The sequence below is a fragment of the Plectropomus leopardus genome, chromosome 24 (assembly GCF_008729295.1).
Source record: "Plectropomus leopardus isolate mb chromosome 24, YSFRI_Pleo_2.0, whole genome shotgun sequence".
Taxonomy (NCBI): Eukaryota; Metazoa; Chordata; class Actinopteri; order Perciformes; family Serranidae; genus Plectropomus; species Plectropomus leopardus.
Window position 1 is genome coordinate 6,879,472 of NC_056486.1, and position 18,201 is coordinate 6,897,672.

At 37.6% G+C, this 18,201-nt stretch overlaps 2 protein-coding genes across 4 annotated transcripts in view; one reads left to right on the forward strand and one right to left on the reverse strand.

Annotated features, from left to right (window-relative positions):
- Nucleotides 1-3: 3 nt before the first annotated feature.
- Nucleotides 4-1,813, reverse strand: mettl21a (methyltransferase 21A, HSPA lysine). Its single transcript, XM_042513029.1, has 3 exons — nucleotides 1,616-1,813; nucleotides 1,432-1,543; nucleotides 4-1,036 (listed from the first exon to the last, which is right to left on the reverse strand). Exons 1-3 carry the CDS (start codon nucleotides 1,760-1,762, stop codon nucleotides 639-641), a joined length of 657 nt encoding a protein of 218 aa, XP_042368963.1. The 5' UTR covers nucleotides 1,763-1,813; the 3' UTR covers nucleotides 4-638.
- A 1,346-nt stretch (nucleotides 1,814-3,159) lies between these two features.
- The window catches only part of LOC121962733 (cyclin-Y-like protein 1), a 29,920-nt gene continuing 14,878 nt past the window's right edge, over nucleotides 3,160-18,201 (forward strand). The window contains exons 1-12 of one of the 3 annotated variants that reach the window (XR_006107159.1): nucleotides 3,160-4,040; nucleotides 4,763-4,837; nucleotides 4,940-4,974; nucleotides 6,294-6,397; nucleotides 6,750-6,785; nucleotides 7,937-7,988; nucleotides 8,079-8,198; nucleotides 8,292-8,458; nucleotides 9,204-9,366; nucleotides 9,474-9,632; nucleotides 11,617-11,684; nucleotides 16,019-16,061. Coding sequence is in view for 2 of the 3 variants with exons in the window: in XM_042513016.1 (XP_042368950.1) it covers nucleotides 3,881-4,040; nucleotides 4,763-4,837; nucleotides 4,940-4,974; nucleotides 6,294-6,397; nucleotides 6,750-6,785; nucleotides 7,937-7,988; nucleotides 8,079-8,198; nucleotides 8,292-8,458; nucleotides 9,204-9,366; nucleotides 9,474-9,590 (1,029 nt within the window). In the remaining variant the exon portion in view is untranslated. Of the gene's footprint in view, nucleotides 4,041-4,762; nucleotides 4,838-4,939; nucleotides 4,975-6,293; nucleotides 6,398-6,749; nucleotides 6,786-7,936; nucleotides 7,989-8,078; nucleotides 8,199-8,291; nucleotides 8,459-9,203; nucleotides 9,367-9,473; nucleotides 10,183-11,616; nucleotides 11,685-16,018; nucleotides 16,062-18,201 lie in introns of those variants that run through there. The other 2 variants (XM_042513016.1, XM_042513017.1) reach the window with 2 other exon arrangements.

Below are 18,201 nucleotides of genomic sequence, written 5' to 3' on the forward strand. Positions count from 1 at the left end.
AGAGAAATTCAAATTTGCTTCATGGGATTACAAAGTGGCATGCGCACTTTTCTCGCTTACACAATCCAACCATATTTCACAGGAAAATTTCACGCACCTAAACAGACAAATCCAAAAGTTGCAAGGTGCCTCTAAGATTTAACTTGCAGGTAACACCGCTAACTAGTAAATAACCACCGTGTTCACGAGTGTTTCGTTGCTTATTAATTATCAAGGCGTCATCATCCATTTGATTCGACATATCTGTTGCGTCAAATTTCACCAACTCGATTGCACCCTGCAGAAGCATTACAGAGTGCAACCAAGTCAAAAAGACTTCACCGTGAACAAAACTGATATTTTCATGTTAATGGAATGCCATGTTGTTGTTACTTTAGGTATTATGTATAGTTATGACATAGTATGCTTTTTTTATGTTGCTTTTCATTAATTTTGTATTCACAATTTCTAAATGTCAGCACCAACTTGTATAATACAGTGCATTATGTTAGAGCTATTCAAATATTACATTTTTGGCAGCTGTTAATAAATGTGTTTCTGGTAATCTTTGATGATATTAAACATTTTATTTGATTCTTATGCAAAAAAACAGCGAATTATGACAAAAAAAGAAGGCAGCCAGTGAAAGTAAACAGTTGTTACAGATCATCACGTGGTGGCAGTTTCCACGATTTATATACATGAATGTCTCTTTGTTTCTCGTAGTAAACCTCTTCAACTGTGAAACGCTGCTTCAGCATGCTCAAAAAGTTTGTATCTCGCTTGTAGCGGATCTTACAGGCCAGTAACACCACAGTAGTGTCCGAACACAGGTGCTCCAGAGTCTGCAGGAGCGGCACAAACGTGTCCTCCAGGTAAACTATGTCTGCTCCCAGTACCAGATCAAAACTCCCAGCTGGGTAACGTTCAAGGCCCTCGCCCCATGTCAGCTCAGACACAACCGCTGATCCCAGGGAGTCTGAGGGCAGGTTGGCCTTCACGTTGGTGGAGAGGAAGTCCAGGGCAGGCTCTCTGTCAGTGATGGTCACTTTAGCACCTAGAAAGGTGAAGAATGTGATGCTCAGTGATAAAGGCCAGTATAGTATTGGCACAAATAAAAGTATTTGAGTTTTAAAAGCCACTTAATACTTCTTATTGATATTTAAACACCAATGAATTCAGAGCATTGAGATATTTTCTGTTGAAAATGTATATTTTATGAATTCAGCCTTAAATTCAAATATTACCATTTTGATTTGCAATTTCAAAAGACAAATGTGTATGCGGTTTTTTTTTTCAATTTTCACAAATTCATATAAAAAAAACTGAATTTTCTGATATGAATTTGACCAAGCTTGTTAAAATTCAGATACTATTCCTGTTACTTACTTAAATAGTATTCATATTTATGCATGTTTCATCAAACGTCTTATAATTGGAGTTTGAACTCACCCAGTAGGGCTGCCACAATACCCACCAGCCCAGTGCCCGCTCCCAGTTCAACGGCCCTCTTCCCCTTTAACGCCACCTTCCCCATCTCCAGGTACATACACATGACAACAGCCTGGAAAACAACATGCATGTAATTACATGAACAGACGAGTAATAGTAACGTTGCTAGTAATGGGTCACTTACTGCATCCCACACCACTGCTGCTACCCCGAGCTGCTTCCAGTCCTGAGCCAGACGGAGGTCGTGGTTGGCAAATCGAAACTGCGCTGTTGAATTGTGGAGTTTGGAAAGCGCAGGTAATGCATTTTCCACATAGGGAACAAGAGCCATGCTGAAAAAATCAATAGGAACTACAGTGACTACAGTGTGTGACGATAGTTTACCGAATACGCATGCGCACTGCGATTCTTCTTCTTCGCTGGCTGACCCACTGATTAGTTACTGCCATCTTCTGGAGGTAAGTATCTCCTTTTAATTCATTCCATCGTTTACATTTCCTTGAAAAAATTGAAAACATTTCTTACCATATAATTTCGGAACTACGTATATGTTATTTTATCAAACATTTTAGTATAAAGGACTAATCAACGTTGTCAGCCCAATCTCGACACATTAGTGAGCAATTTCAGCCAATCATATAACAGTTTGACTAAATTTGACCAATGAGAACACGCGATTTCATGATGGGCGTGTCCGCAAGGTTTTCTCAACGGCTGAGTTTGGTACATAAAGGAGGGGGCGGGGCCTGCTGTAAAGCGAACACTACACAGCAGCAATACTGTTTCCGTTCTGTCTGCGTGCCTGCATTCAAAATAAAAGCTCTTAACTCTCAAAGAGTTTTTTTTTTTTTTTTTTAATTTTTATTGGACAGCAACTACATATTATAGACAAAAATTTCAATAATTTGTGATATATGAAATACTGAGATATAGCCCAAAGCTGATTTTCATCCCTAGTCCTAGGATACGTGAGCCATAATACAGACAGAATATACAGTATATAGGCTACAACAAACATTAGACGAACAAACAAAAAATACAGATTTGTCCATTGTTTAACCCTTTAACATTTGGATTGACATTTGTTTTCTTGTGTTGCATTCAGACACCTTTCATGAGCAAATGTCAGAAACTTAACATAATTTGATTTCTTTCAATATCACAAGAGGAAAAAAAAAATATAATGAGCAACAAGAAATGCCCCATAAACTGCAAAAAATAAATAACAAAAAATAGGAAAAGATTGTAGGATATTATCTGAAAATTATCTGGGGAATATGACCATATATGATCAAAAACAGGGGGAAATATCCAGAAAACTATATGTATTATTCTCTTAGTCATGTATTTAAAATTATGTTATGTTAAAAATATTTTTAGCACTTTCTTTTTAATTTTCTTCTAACTTTTTATTAATTTCCTGTTATTTCTTGGTCATAAATAGATAGATAGATAGATAGATAGATAGATAGATAGATAGATAGATAGCACCAGAGACCACCAATACAAGTAAAAATAATAGCAATAATAACATTGTATTCTGTAAAGTTATTAATTTTTAAACAATTCTTAATGGATATAAAAATGTTTTATTGATGTAGATATGGAGTGTTACTTAACATTTACATTTTATTACGGTCTCTTCCATAACGTCACACACGATGCCGGCTTTTACTTTGAAAAATCAGTAACCGGACGTTACCCCTGAACTTCACTGCTTCGGTGGATTTAACGTCCCAGACGTGTATCCTCCAAATGCGACGAGATGAAAGCTAACGTTGGCTATCTTTTAAAAATTCCTACACTCGCCACCTTTCCGCCTTCTTAGTTGTCTCTTTAGTTGTTTCCAGTCGGAGAATTTGTACGTTAGACCCGCTGAAAAGCGTCCAGTTGAGACAGAGACCGCAGTGAAAATGGATTGATCCATGCTGCTGAGGAGCCAGGAATGGATTGAGGTGCGGAAGCTAGCGTTAGCCGGCTAGCCATGGAGGAAGCTAGAGGAGCTGACTTTGTATCGTTAGCGTCTATTCCGTAAAATGACTTGACATTAGTCATTAACCTTACAAAAGTATTCAGTCCACGCATGTAATTATTATTAAAGGGCACCGGTGCTATGCTGCGCACACGCCCTGAATATGTCCCGCACATACCGCAGACGCCCAGTTGGCTGTCAGGACATAGATCCCTTTCTCCTCTGAAGTAAGGTTTCTCACTTTGCAGCCAAACACACAGGCTAAGCAGGGCCCTCAAATACTATACTCAACATTTTTAAAGGTTTAAATTTAGGTTTTATTTGAAAGAAGATCCCAGTGTCATATTTATTTATATTTATTAGAAAATTTAGATTAAACTTTGCAGACCCCCTGTGGCCCAGTGTTGTCACTTAGATTGGCAGGCGTGCCCTCCTGAGTTGTATGGGAACCAGTAGCAGGACTGTTGTAGGTAAACCATGGGAGGTTCGGTGTCCTGCTGCATCTCTCCTGGAGAGAGTCCCAAGATCCACAGGAGAGAAGTGGAGCTGGAGGAGTGTCCCATCACCACCACCGAGGATGTGAGCGAAGACACTGGGACCTACCTGCAGCACATCAGCGACAGGGAGCTCCCTGATGGTGGGTGATGATTATTTGATTGTTTTTTTAATGATGAATCTGTGTAGACCAGTGATAATCAACTGTAAGCACTCAGGACAAATCTGGCCCCCAACATAGTAGNCTCTAAGTGTATGGAAGGTGCCCGAGTGCATAAAATAGGTACAAAACAGATCTTATTTCCCAAGTCATTTTCTAATTCACAACAAAAATGAAGTGATTCACAATGGGAATTGCTTATGTGCTCTAAGTGTATGGAAGGTGCCCGAGTGCATAAAATAGGTACAAAACAGATCTTATTTAGCAAAAAAAGTGCCAGTCGAGGATCCCTGCGCCTCCTGACAGAGGTCCTAGCAAAGCCCCTGATGTCCAAAAATCATAGAAATGTCCTGAAGTCCTAGAAATGTCCTTAAATTAAAATCCTAGAAATGTCCCAAAGTCCTAGAAACATACTAAAATCCTAAAAATCAAAGAAATATAGAAATCCTTTGTTGAACCAGGTGAAAGACTCATTGAGATTTAAATCTTTTTTCCAAGAGTGACCTGGCAAAGAGGGCAGCATAAACATTGTTACAATAATAAATGCAAGCAGACAAATACAACTATCACGTATTACAAATGTCCAAAAGTCCTAGAAATGTCCTCAAATCCAAGAAATGTCCTATCGTCCTAAAAATTTACCAAAATCGTGGTGTAAACCCATGTTAGTGTACTGCATTTAAACTTTACCTTGCATATTACAGAACTGGCCCAAGAGGCCAACCCATCGGACCACCCCCGAGCCAGCACCCTCTTCCTCAACAAGTCGCAGACGGACGGTCAGTGTTCCCCTTTTTAGGATGTGATCATTTTATTTTATTTATTTTTTTGCCTTTCTTCGAATCTCCTAAACTCACTGTCTTTTTCTCTCCTTATTTCAGTGCGTGAAAAGAGAAAAAGCAACTACATGAATCATGTAAGTGACAGCATTACAGAGAGTCCTTTAAAGCAGGTCTGTTCAATTAAAAATTCCATTTGGCCGGATTTTCAAAACAGGAAATGTTGATAGGCCAGACATTTTCTGCAGCACATTCAAACCTCTGTTTTTTATACAGTTTATGGCAGCAACAATCATATTAAGGACAGCAAAGTCAAAATACATTGAGTGCCAGCACTAATATATAATGGAAAGTGGCTTGTGCCAGCTTTTCTGGCCATTTTGAGTCATCTTTCAAGACCCACAGAATATTTTGTACAAAGACTCTGAAAACACCGAATAGCTCAAATGAAAGAAGAAACTCTCTTTTTCGTCGTGGAACAAAACGTTTGTTTGCACCTTGTACTATTCTTGATTTATCTGAAGTTGAATAGAGGCTAGTTTCATCAAAAAGACCACTTTTTTTTTCTAGAGAGCTGAGAAAAATGCATTTTTGTGAAAGTCTGTCAAGCAAAACAGTGATTTGAATGTTATAATTTTGCCTTCAATGACATAAAAGACATCTGAAAATTGTATTGCAAATGTGTAAATATGCAAAGTAAGTAGAGCGGGGGGGGGTATTGAATTGATGTAGCTTCGTTGCTGTAGTTTCGGATCACCTCTGTACAGATCGCTCTGCTCTCTGATCCCGGCTACTCCACTTCATGTTTTGTCTTTTGTACTACAACTACGAATCCCAGCAGCCCCAAAATTACACACAGGGAGCGTGAGAGCGCCCCCTTGTGCCAGCCACCGAAAACACACTTTGACGTATATATACGTCAATGGCACTCAATGAGTTAATAGCGCTCCTATTACGGTCCAGCTCCAAAAAATTCAATTAATACACGGCTACAGATGTTTCACATAGAACATGAGCATGTGGAAAACCCTGTGGACCGACATACATAACCAGTCAAAAATATTCGATTAAAGCTAAAGACAGATTAGGCTTAATTGTTGACATCCCAAGTCACATGACTGTGAGTGTCCCAAAAAAGGCAGAAATTCGAGATGAATTTGAGAGTTAGTAAATGGATATTTTGATATCCTTTTGCTGTTAAATTTTTTCTTCAATTCAACAAGAATGTATGCTTTTTTGAATTCTTCATCTTAGAGGCATGCAACAGTGTTCTTGCCAAATATAAAGTAACATGTGGTAAGTAATTGATATAAATGATCATTTTGAATAATTCCTTTACATTGGGATTTGTGCTTTAAAACCTTGATGATTTAAATTGGTATCCAACCATGCGTGTGCATGTTTCTTAAACTTTTGTGCCACTCTTTTGTTGTAAACACCATTGTCTCCTCTTCAGCAGATGTCCCCAGGGCTCCTGACAAAAAAGTACAGTTCCTGCTCAACAATATTCATCGATGACAGCACAGTCAGCCAGCCCAACCTCAAGAGCACGATCAAATGGTGAGCAGCTTACCTCTGACTCTAAATATCTTCACAGGAGTAGTTTTGGTGTATGGGTGTGCTATTTTTTCTTCAGCGGCTCGTGGTCATGTGACAAGGGAAAAGTTAAGACATTTTTTTCTTCTCTGCTTTAAATATTTTCATTTAAACTAATCTGCTACAAGCTAAGGTTAGCACTGTCCTATGGTTTTACATAGAGGTGCAAAACCAAATTTGCGATTAAAAAAAAAAATCTGCAGACATGATCTAAATACCAGCCTGCAAAACTGCAGATGAAGGAAGACATGACCAAGAATGAAATCACAGTTGCAGTGGTTCACTGTTTGTCTATTTTGGTTTCTCTTTGTTCCAGCGTCGCATTGGCCATATACTATCACATAAAAAACAGGTAGGAAAAGTTTGAAATATTGTTGTAGATTTCACCTCTTACAGGTGCTGTTATACCATTTGGGTTCATAAAACTCCATCAGATAGATGGATAGATTTCATTTTAAAAAGGACCTTTATTTCAAATGTACAAACTACTGCTTTGCTGCTGCGTTTTTTAAACTATTTCTAGTTTGTAAATTTTGATAAGATGGATAGATAGATGATAGATAGATAGACTGATAGATTGATAGATAGATCAATTTGGTCATTGGTACAGCTTAAAGAGACCAAATAATGTCACATTTTGTAACTGAAAAAAAGTTACCAGGATATAAATCTGGTAACTTTTTTATAATTACCATCATTAATTAATCACAAATTGGTAATTAATTAAGCTCATAAGTTATTTTACTGTTAACAAACTATGAAATGATAATAAAGAATTTATACTCATTATAAATAATGCTGTAATTTATCATTTTTAGTAGTTTATTGTTGCGCACATTATAACATTTTTTTTCTAATTAAAGTTTTTTTTTTTAATGTTTCATAATTGCTTTAAAAGCTAAACATTTAGATGGCTTTTATAAAGTAACTAATGATCAATGATCATACCTTTTTAAATAATTAATGAACACTATGTAGTGCATCTGTAACCATTTTTTTGTGTGGCCGTTATTAAGTGGCAATAACTGTAGATGCACGACGCAGTATTTATTAAGTATTTAACAAAGTATTATAATTATTAATTGCAACTTTATAATAGCCATCCAAATAACATTTTAAAACAGTTTTCAAACCAATTATTAAATACTTATTGTAGAAATAAAACATGTTTTAATGTGTGCAGCAGTAATTATAGCATTACTTATCAACATAACAATTATTATGTTATTATTTATTTGTTTATTTATTTTTTTACAGTAGAATAACAGCAGATTTATTAATGATGGTTATTATAAACAGTTTGCATATCAGTGGATGTTTGGATCAGATGTCTAGTTTATTGTTTTTGATCATAGAGTTGAAATTCCACATAGTTTCAGGCTGAAGTGAGAGAACCAAAACACTATTAAACCCCTGAGGAAAAGTGGTGGTTATTTTGTACAATGCGAGAAAAATGATAAAATATGGACCAAATAATGTCTTGTTGATGTCCTGCTTCTGCAGAGATTCAAACCGCTCACTGGATATATTCGATGAGAAGAAGCACCCCCTGTCGGTGAGTAGTGATGTTTCATTGCGTGAAAAAGCGATGTTTGTTGTTGGCTCCGTGCCTGCCGGGCATTGATGTTGACCGTCTGCCCAACAGCGAGAAAAGGTTCCAGATGACTACTCTGTGATCGACCCTGAACACAAACTCATCTACCGCTTCATTCGAACACTCTTCAGCTCTGCGCAGCTTACTGCCGAGTGCGCAATCGTCACTCTGGTAAGTCAAGAAAAAAAAATCATACTTTCTTTTCTAAGTCATTATTATGTGTCTGTTTATCCCACGTGCCGGGATGGTTGTGTGCGCTGTTAGGTTTACCTGGAAAGGCTGTTGACATATGCCGAGATGGACATTTGTCCTTGTAACTGGAAGCGGATTGTTCTCGGTGCCATCCTGCTGGCCTCTAAGGTCTGGGACGACCAGGCTGTGTGGAACGTTGACTACTGCCAGATCCTCAAAGATATCACAGTGGAGGACATGTGAGTGTTACTTTTCATCCATGAAATTACTGTTTAAAAGCCAAGTCTGTGACCTCTTGCTGCCTAATGTTATAACTTAGTCTGATCAGATGGATTTGTTTTTATGCCCCTGCTCCAGAAACAGCCATGGCTGCAGGCATTGTATTTTCAGGTTGTATGTGGGTCAGTGTATATCTGTGAATTTCCTCAAACTTTGCGCAAACGTCCACCTTGAGTCAAGGATAAACTGATTCAGTTATGGTGTATGAGTGTCACTGTGACCTCACAAAACACATTCTTGGCCATAACTCAAGAATTCATGTACTTATTATGACACATTGTCATGCAAATGCCCTATAAGATAAAGTGATGACACTGGAAATCAAAAAGGTCAATGGTCAGCTTCACTGTGACATCATAATGATCTGAAAAAGCACTTTTCGGGACATTACTCAACGTCATAACTCGGGGACAGAAGGGGAGAATTGGTGACATTAATCTTAGGTGTCCACCTTAAAACTTTGCTGATTGTATAGATCATCGGTGCTGTAGGGTTGAAGATGTGTGTGAAGTATCCATGTCTTAGAATTTGCAGCTTCTATGTAGCAACAACCATATTTGAAGCATTGTCTTGTGTCCTGTCTACATATGAGTCGGGACAGACATGGATGTGAAACACAACTTGACTGCTTTAAAGAGGCATAATTGTAGTTTTATAAATGTTGAATTCTCTGACCGCTTGTCTGCTTTATTCCATGCTCTGCAGGAATGAGATGGAGCGTCACTTTCTGGAGCTGCTCCAGTTCAACATCAATGTTCCAGCCAGCGTCTATGCCAAGTATTACTTTGACCTGCGCTCACTGGCTGATGACAACAACCTCAGTTTCCCTCTGGAGCCACTGAGCAACAAGCGGGCCCAAAAACTGGAGGTGAGTTGAGTTCAAGGCTGCATTGACCCTGTAGATGAAATTGTAGCATCTCTCCTTGTTTTGTCGGTGAGGTAGTAACAGTTTTGTGCTTGTGATTTTGTCTCTAGGCCATCTCCAGGCTGTGTGAGGACAAGTACAAGGACCTGAGTAAATCGGCTATGAGGAGGTCTGTCAGTGTAGACAACCTGGTTGGCATCAAGAACTCCCAGGCTGTGCTGTCTTAAGTCTGCGACAGAGGCGGGGCAGGAAGCTACAGGATTCAAAAAGTGAGACAGCAAGAGACATTTCCAAAGTAGATAATATCAGTAACTGAAAAATTCCATCACAAAGTGTTAAATGTTGACTTAAGGGAGGAACAAAAGAGCAGAAGTTTACCATACAATATCTCTAAAGTATAATGAATCCAGTCTCTATGTGTTCATTACAAAGAACTTCAGCAAGCTGCCTTCAAAGCATGATAATTTGGATAAGTATTTTGCAGACTCACATTTTTTCAAATCATGGATGTGTAACTTTGGAAGGAATCAGCACGAAAATGCTTCCCGGAGTCAAACAAACTGAAGACCTCATCTTTTTTCCACATCAGCCGATTTTTTGAGGAGTCTCATCTCTCTCCACCAGCCGTACCCCTCACCCTTAATCACATAATGACAGACTGTCTTGAACTACCCTGTGGTGTAGTTCTGCACACGGACAAAGAGTAGACTTTGTTTTGCTTACTATGTAGGCCCCTATAGTTGTGAAATGTACGAGACTTTATTTAATTCAAATAAATTTCAGTCGCTGTTGAAAGTTGAGGCTGCTTAGGTGGGACAACGTGTAGTAGTGGTTTGTGTTTCCAGGTGCTATGAAGTTTCTGATACAGAGTGACAAAACAACCACGAAGGCTGCAACAAAATAAATTGTAGATTTACTATGATATTGGATTGCAGATTGACCTATGCAGGGCAGCACTGCTTTAAGAGAAACTACATTACTTAAAAATATGACTTATTAAAAAGCAATGTTATATCAGGTTGATTCAGGAATGGAGAGATCAAGACTGCAAATGTGTACTATAATGTATACTACATCACATTGTTTAAAGGCTAACTTTGGTATTTTTTAACCTGGAGACTATTTTCCCATATTTTTGCGTTTTGTTTGTTGAAGTGACAAATAGAGGCTATAATTTTTTAAATCGGTCTAGTATTGAGGTGGAGGGCTTAACCCAGTAGCAGCAAAATAGGTTGCAATGTGATCTCGGCAATTACGTAATGTCAGTTTACTTCACTTAAAGTGCTTATTTTTTTCCACTGACAGGCTCAGATTGTTTAAGTGTCTGACAACATCATGGAAAGGATCCTTACAGGAACAGACCTTCTTATTTTGGAGTTACATCCTTTTTGTTTAAGTAGAAATCAATGTCGCCAATCCCGCCAGACTACATTAAAAAAAACAAAAAAACGTAATTTTATCATCAAAAAATACACATAATTTGGGGTAACTTCTAGCTTACTTGGTAGAGTGTGCGCCCTATATGCTGAGGACTTGGCAGCGGCCCGGGTTCGATTCTGGCTTTGTGCCCTTTGCTGCATGAAATTCCCCCTCTCTCTCCCACTTTTCCTGTCAATCTACAGCTGTCCTGTCATTACAGGGAAAAATCCCCTAAAAATATATATAAAATTAAAAAAAAAAAAAACACATATGATTCAAAGTTAACATAAAACTCACCAAAAATCTTGGTTTGTCTTTCTATTGTTCCAACAATCACTTACTCTGGTTGGGTTGAAATAAATCCTTAATTCACCCAGTTAGATATAAAAACATTCTGGGTCTATACACACTAAAAAACTGTTAATTTCTAATGGAGACTGGTAGGTTTGGTGATGGTGATTTCGGGGCTGTTTTTATCAAATAAAAATGATCTTACACTGAAACAAATAGGTCAATTTCAGTCATTATCCTTTCCATAATGTTGTCAAACACAATAACAATCTGAGCCAGGCAGTAGCAAAAGCAAACACTTAAAGTGGATGTGAATTGCACCATTGCCCAAGTGGTTACATTGCAGCCTGTTTTGCCACTAATGTCTGCAACCCTCTCACTCAATATTGGAATAATTTTAAAATGTGTTGTCTCCGTAGGTCATCTAGAAACAAAACCATGGGAGAAAAGGGTCCTGGTTGAAAAAAACAGCAACAAAATAACCCTTTAAGTATCTTGTAAAGCTCATTCTAAATGTATGAATTCACTTTGTAACTATTACAGCTGTTTCTGCTGGAGAGATCTTTTGCACACAACGACTTCTTCAATGGAAATTCTGCGCAAGATGAATGGTAAGTGGATAGCTATTAAATGTAAAGATGATTTCAGTCTTGCTGCTGGCCTTAAGGAGGCACTAGGTTATTGATTTTCCCCAGAGACCCCATCGCCACAAGAGTCTCTGTTTTCTTAATACTCACATGACACAATACTCGAAACCACACAATCAGGCCACAATCAAGCCTTCTTGCCTGAAGGAGCAATCCAATGCTTTGTGCTGCTGTGCCCTAAATTGCTGCTGGGACTGTGTAGAGCACACTGAAATGCCCCATTTATATCAATCACACTGGTGTTGACTTGGTGAGATTAAAATGAAAATCTTACAGGGGTGGGCGATATAGCCTTAAAATAATATCACAATATTTTAGGGTAATTTTGCGATAATTATATTGCTGATGATGTGACAAAAATACTGAGAATATTTTCTCATTAATTTGAAGAACATGCAATTGCAACACAATAAGTATTAAAGTTGAATATATTTCAACAAATGTTATTTGCCTTCAAACATTCATGAAAAACTGAACAGAAATGATCTCTCAGTACTTAACTTACAATGGTAACTGGGTGAGAATCCGATTCTGTCTAAAATATGAATAAAAATATAAATATTACAACAAAATATAATCAAGCCAAAAATTACAAATCTAAACAGTTGTAATTTTGCTTTCAGCCAGATGTAATGGTATATGACTATTATGTCAGCAGTTTAAATAATGCCATTATCACAATAGGAATATTTCCTACGATATTAAAAATTGTACTGGTGTTATTGTGGATGACATAATATGGAACACCAATACCTTATGGTAATTTATTTTCTAAATCATCCCTTGGTTTCACTTGTGATCCATTTAGATGAGCAGTGTTTAAATGCGACTGCCTCTTTACAGTATGAAAAATTGACCAATTTTCAGATTCCATCAGCAGCAGACACAGTGTGCCATTAAACCCTGCTGAAGTGACCACTAGCTGAACGTTAAGATTATTACCTTTTGTTAAATTCCACATTTAAGTGCGTCCACTGTTTCATTTCCTCACAGTATGAACAAGTGACTCAAGGCAGAAATGACAGTCATCAGACAGTAAAGCACCTCGATGAAAGAAAAGAGAAAAATGGCAGCTTTAGTCACAATACCAATGTTAAATATTAAGTGAAAGACATTTTAACAGTTTTGAGATTCTGAAAAAGGAAATTCTTATCTCCTTTATTTATAAAAAAAAATATTTATGGAATTATGGACCTGTTTTTTATTGTTTTCACTGTGTATTACATTAAAAGTTCAATTCCAAAGTGAAATGAAAAAAACATACAAAGCTAGCATTGCAGCTTTATACTGGTTTAAAGGCACACTGTGGTTTAAAATTTGATGATTATCATACTGTGTACTTTTGCTTATCCAGGGTGTTGAAAAAAAAGAAATTGGGCAGAGAATCTTATTGGTTATTTTCAAAAGGAGATTGCTTAAACATTCTTTAATACACCATAAAACCAGGATATTTTCTGAGACGGTTATCCTATCCTGAAAAACTCATCCCGTTGCATCCCTATACAAAGGCAACAGACATATTCAATACAGGACGAGCAGAAAAATATTGTGCATTTGTAAAGCATTTTCCAATATTGTATTCAATATGATTTAGACATGATTACATACATGCTGACTGAGTTGAGATCCAGCAAACTAAAATAAACCCTGGGCCACATGCAGGAAGCATTAAACAAATTTCCTGTTGTTTTTTCATTTTTTTTAATTGCCAAAAAGATTTAAAGAGAAAAAAAAATAGACAAAAAAAAATTCCAACAGTCAGTAGTAATTAAGTAAGACCAGCTAGTACTATTCACTTTGTATGTTGTGAAATATTTAAACAGAGAAAAGTCATCAAGGAACAAAACAGCATGGGACTTCACAATAAATATTTTTTTTCAGGACAAAGCAAGCTTGTTCTCAAAAAAGTGCAACCTTATGAGACTAAATCAAGCAGAAAAGCACCGACAGGAGCATCCTAACAAAGGGAGCATACTGGTGATGAATTAAGCTTCATTATTCATCCACTGAATTGAAATTGAGGCTGCCTTTTATTTATATGTTGCCAAAGTGAATTGTACTAACAGAGCTCCATTGATGGGGCTTTTTTCATTCACCGCATACAAGCTTAACTCAGAGTGAACATAATCAGAGTTCAACAAACCCCTAATTTGCTGTTCTTAAACACATTTTTCATCTCAGGGGTTGACAAATAAAAATTCAGGGTGAGACTCGAAGATTGTTAAACCAGCTTTCTGAAAAAGGCCCTCTGAAGTTTGATGCTGCACAGCGAGCTTACCTCAGAAGTATTATGATGTAGCTGCCAGCTGACGTTAAGGCCAATATGAATGACCTTTTGGTCTTCTCCTATGGGTTGAATTTTTTCACAGTTTGTACATTTCTTTTACTTGAACAAGTTAAATTGGGAGATATATAAAACCTCATACATTAACATTTAATCCTGACTGCATCAGAGTCCACCTGAAAATGTGTGATTGAATGGATACCGCTTCATTTGTCTTTGCATCCTTGCGTCTGCTGGTAACCACTGGTGCATGTCTGCATCCTTCTCCAGTAATTACAGTTTAGGCTACCAACTCAGATAGCTGAAGATCCTCAGTCTTCAAGGATGCAATTTGTGCATCTGAATCCCTCAAACAGCTCTTTCTCCGATGCATCCACAGCTGACTGAAATGTGGATAAAATGTCCGTCTGTCTTTCTTGGGACTTTTTTTTGTCAGAGAAAACTTTCCAGGCATTTTTTCTTGCGTTTCTTGCCTGTCTTCTTTTTTCATCTACAGCAAATGGATTTCTCTTTCTTCTGACAGTGAGATTTAAGCAGCTGCTTTGGCAGCCGCAGTACATTCTGCTAAAAAATATATCGGCTTGCAGTTTTGGGATGAGTTTCGTAACTGCTTTGGTTGTGTTATCATCGATAATGCGAAAACAAACGCAGACCTATGGATGCTGGTGCGTTGCACAGTTCTGTATATTACGTTGTTTTTTCCTCACGTCCCAAATGACTTTGGCTCTCATGGCTGTGGAGCGCTACATTTTCATTTGTCATGGCATCCACTACCTCAGGAAAATCAGTACCCGAAGTGTTTACATTAGCATGGGACTCATTTGGCTGGTCAGTGGGGCAGCGAGCCTTCATGGAGGGTTTGTGCTGAGCCAGATTCAGTGCGACTTCCAACAGCCGCTCAACGGATTCTTGTGCGATGCCTTTACCATCAAGAAGCACATCACATTTTCTCAAGAAGAGGACATGCTCATATTTGTTCCCCCATCTGTCATAACAATTTTTTGCATATTGTCCATCTGTTACTGCTATGGGCGCATGTATCATGCAGCTCTCAGGGTGAGCATGGCTCTTAGGCGTAATAACCACCAAGCCAACCGCACCATGGGATTCCACTTTTTAATGTTATTGCTGCAGCTGTTGCCATACATATTATTTATCATCCCTTCGGAGAAGAGAAAAGCATCCTTCTGCTTGATGACCACTTCCATATTGACACCGCTACTAATCAACATACCTTCATGTGCCAATGCAGCTTTCCATCTCATCAGGAACCCGCAGATTAAGCGACTTCTCTTTTCTGCATGCTGTGAGAAATGCCAGATTACAGTCAGGGAAGAGGTGGAGATGTTTAAGCATAGCGGGATGGCTGACGGGATAGGGGAGCACACATGTCAGGTTGAGCACAAAAGGCACGTGGAGGGGGAGAACATAGAGACTGCACCTCTAAGTCTACCTGGTGTTGTTTTTCCTTCTGTTTCTGAGGACTCTTTGTAGTCTCACTGTTTTCAGATCACCCTGTAGTCCCTTGAGCAGGACCAAATGCTGCTGCAATACCTACAAACTTGTGTCATGACTCAATTTTTCTGTAGATAACCTTTACAATTGTGGTAATTGATATTTTGAGTTTAACAAGGCGTTTCTCTACTTAATGTAATTGCAAGGGTGTTATCTTTACTCTGTTACTACCAAGTGCCATAATTTAGAGGATTTTTCTATCTGTAATAATACTCACACACACAAAAAAAGTTATCTTGTGAAAATGGTTTCATAAGTTGATGGAGCTGTTTACGGCAAAATAGCTCCCAATGTACACAGTGTTATTTGACATTTGTGCTGTTATTAGTTGTACTGATATTTTGTTTTTGTCAATGATACTTGTCATGGGTAACTGACATTTATTTTGAGATAATGTAGTCATTTAGGTTGCGTTGGGACTTTAAAGCAGATACCTATACATGATTAAACATATTTGTTGGTTCCACTTACTAGTTTGCATATGTTCTCCTTTTTTCAGTCTCTATTTCGGGAAAAGATGAATATGGCTGATTTACAATAAGGTAAGGGTACATCTCATACATAACACATGAAGACTTAGAAAAATCTTAGTAAGACAATGAGCTCTTTATCTCTGTTGTAAAGGTGAATACATAACATAAAATGCCATAGATCATGACTGTGGGTGTGAAAACTTGTGGGCTAAGAATTGAAGAAAAAAAAAAGCCTTGAAGCACTCCAAATTAAATTTTTTGAGGAGGCTTTCAGTCAAGGGCTATATGAATGTTGTGACTGACAGTATAAAGCTGCACTGAAGTTTGGAAATGCTATTGATGAATGGAAAAAAATATTGCCAGATACACAGAACGTAGGTGTTTTATTACTTATTTTTTAAATTTTTCTTTTTATTTAAATTTAAAAAAGGAAAGGGCGATCATCAGTTACAAAGCCACTTAAACCACAATGTTTAACCCTGACAAAAAAAAAACACACAGACAAATAAATATACAAACAAAATAAAAAAAAACATGCAGGCCAATACACACACAAATGAACCAGATTATGCAAACAAAGTAAAATAAATAAATAATCATAATAACAAAAAACAAAAAAAATTAGGGTGTTTTAGTGGCACATCTTAGTATTTCCCAGTGGTGTTTGCGGCACCAAACATGGGTGGGTTTTTTGTTTTGTTTCGGTTCTTAACTGAATCTGGGTGTTTTGGCTTTGTTGGTGGCACTGAATTTGGGTGATTTTATTGGCACATAGTAGCATTTTTCAGTGGCATTTCAGCCACTGTACCTGTGTGTTTTTCGCTAACACATTACGGCTTTTTTCCTAAGTACTATTTTAGCCATTGAATCTCTTTGCACCGACACAGATTTGCAGATTTTCCTACTGATGTTGGAGTCACCAAATGTGGGTGGCATAAGCCAAAACAGGGTCTATTCCGAACCATAGTCAAGTACTTTCTGTGCTTAAACCTCACCACACCTCCGCAACAGTGTTGCTGGGAAAAGTAAAGCTTCATCGAATCCGCTACAAAATAATGTACAAATTTAATGCACTGGGGGTTTGCAGAAACTTACAATGCAAACTTTTTTTTTTTTTTACAAGCAATTGTGTTGTTGACTTTGCGGCAAGCTATAATTTTAGGCCCAAAATAATTTAAAGCAATATGTATACTGATTTTACATAGTATACATCCTTGGGGAATATTTTGCCCAAGTGTCATGTCTTGAACCAAGCTGCGGGGTTTGCTTGTTGCAGAATTGCAATCCCATTTTGTGACCACATAGAGGCAGTATTGCAGTTTGTAAGACAGCTGGCCTGACTGCAGGTGTGAGATTCGTCCAAGTGTTAATGCGACATCCTCCCAGCTCTCCCGAGCTCTGGTGCAGCTCTCGTGTATCGTTGCCAGGCTGGAAGGGTGGTGAAAGACACAACCAGGCCTGTTTCATCTGAGCTTTTCAGATGAAGACTTAAATCCTGAGCATGATGACTCAGTAAGCATTACCTACGTTATAATGCAGAAATCACAGGAAAAGGCCACGTTAGATGTTACCTTATTTAACCCTTTGAAACCTCAGCAAATTGGTTTGATTCCTTTCAAAAACAAGAGGAGAAGGCAACCAGCAACTTAACAAGTCATGGGCCAAAAATGAGCAAACAATTAATAAAAAGGTTACAAGAAGATTACCTGAAAGTAAGCACAAAAAAAGTAAAAACCAAAAACAAACAAGAAAATGTCCTTGTTATTTTTTCTGATATGATGATTATGATATTTTTAAATATACAATTATTTTAATTATGAAAGTCATTTTCTTGACTTTCTCCCATTATTTGGATATTTTCTAATAAGCCCCCCCACACACACACCATCTCCCTTTTTTAATACAAATTTGTATTCATGTAATATATCATTTTCTTGTCATTTACGAATGTTTTGCCGTTTGTGGGACATTTCTTGCCAAGTTGATCACTGCCCTTTTTGCCATGTTTTAGAAAGAAATCAAACCAATCTCCTCAGGTTTTCAAAGTGTCAAATTCAACTTGAAGCTGGAATTTCGGAGGGGAGAAAAGAAATCATTGAAAAGTTTATTTAGAAAACTGTATTTCTGAAGGTCGTACTAAACCTAATTGAGTGTAGGTTAGCTTGTGAGAAAATGTACATCTTACAGTGTGCGTACCACCCTCATTGTC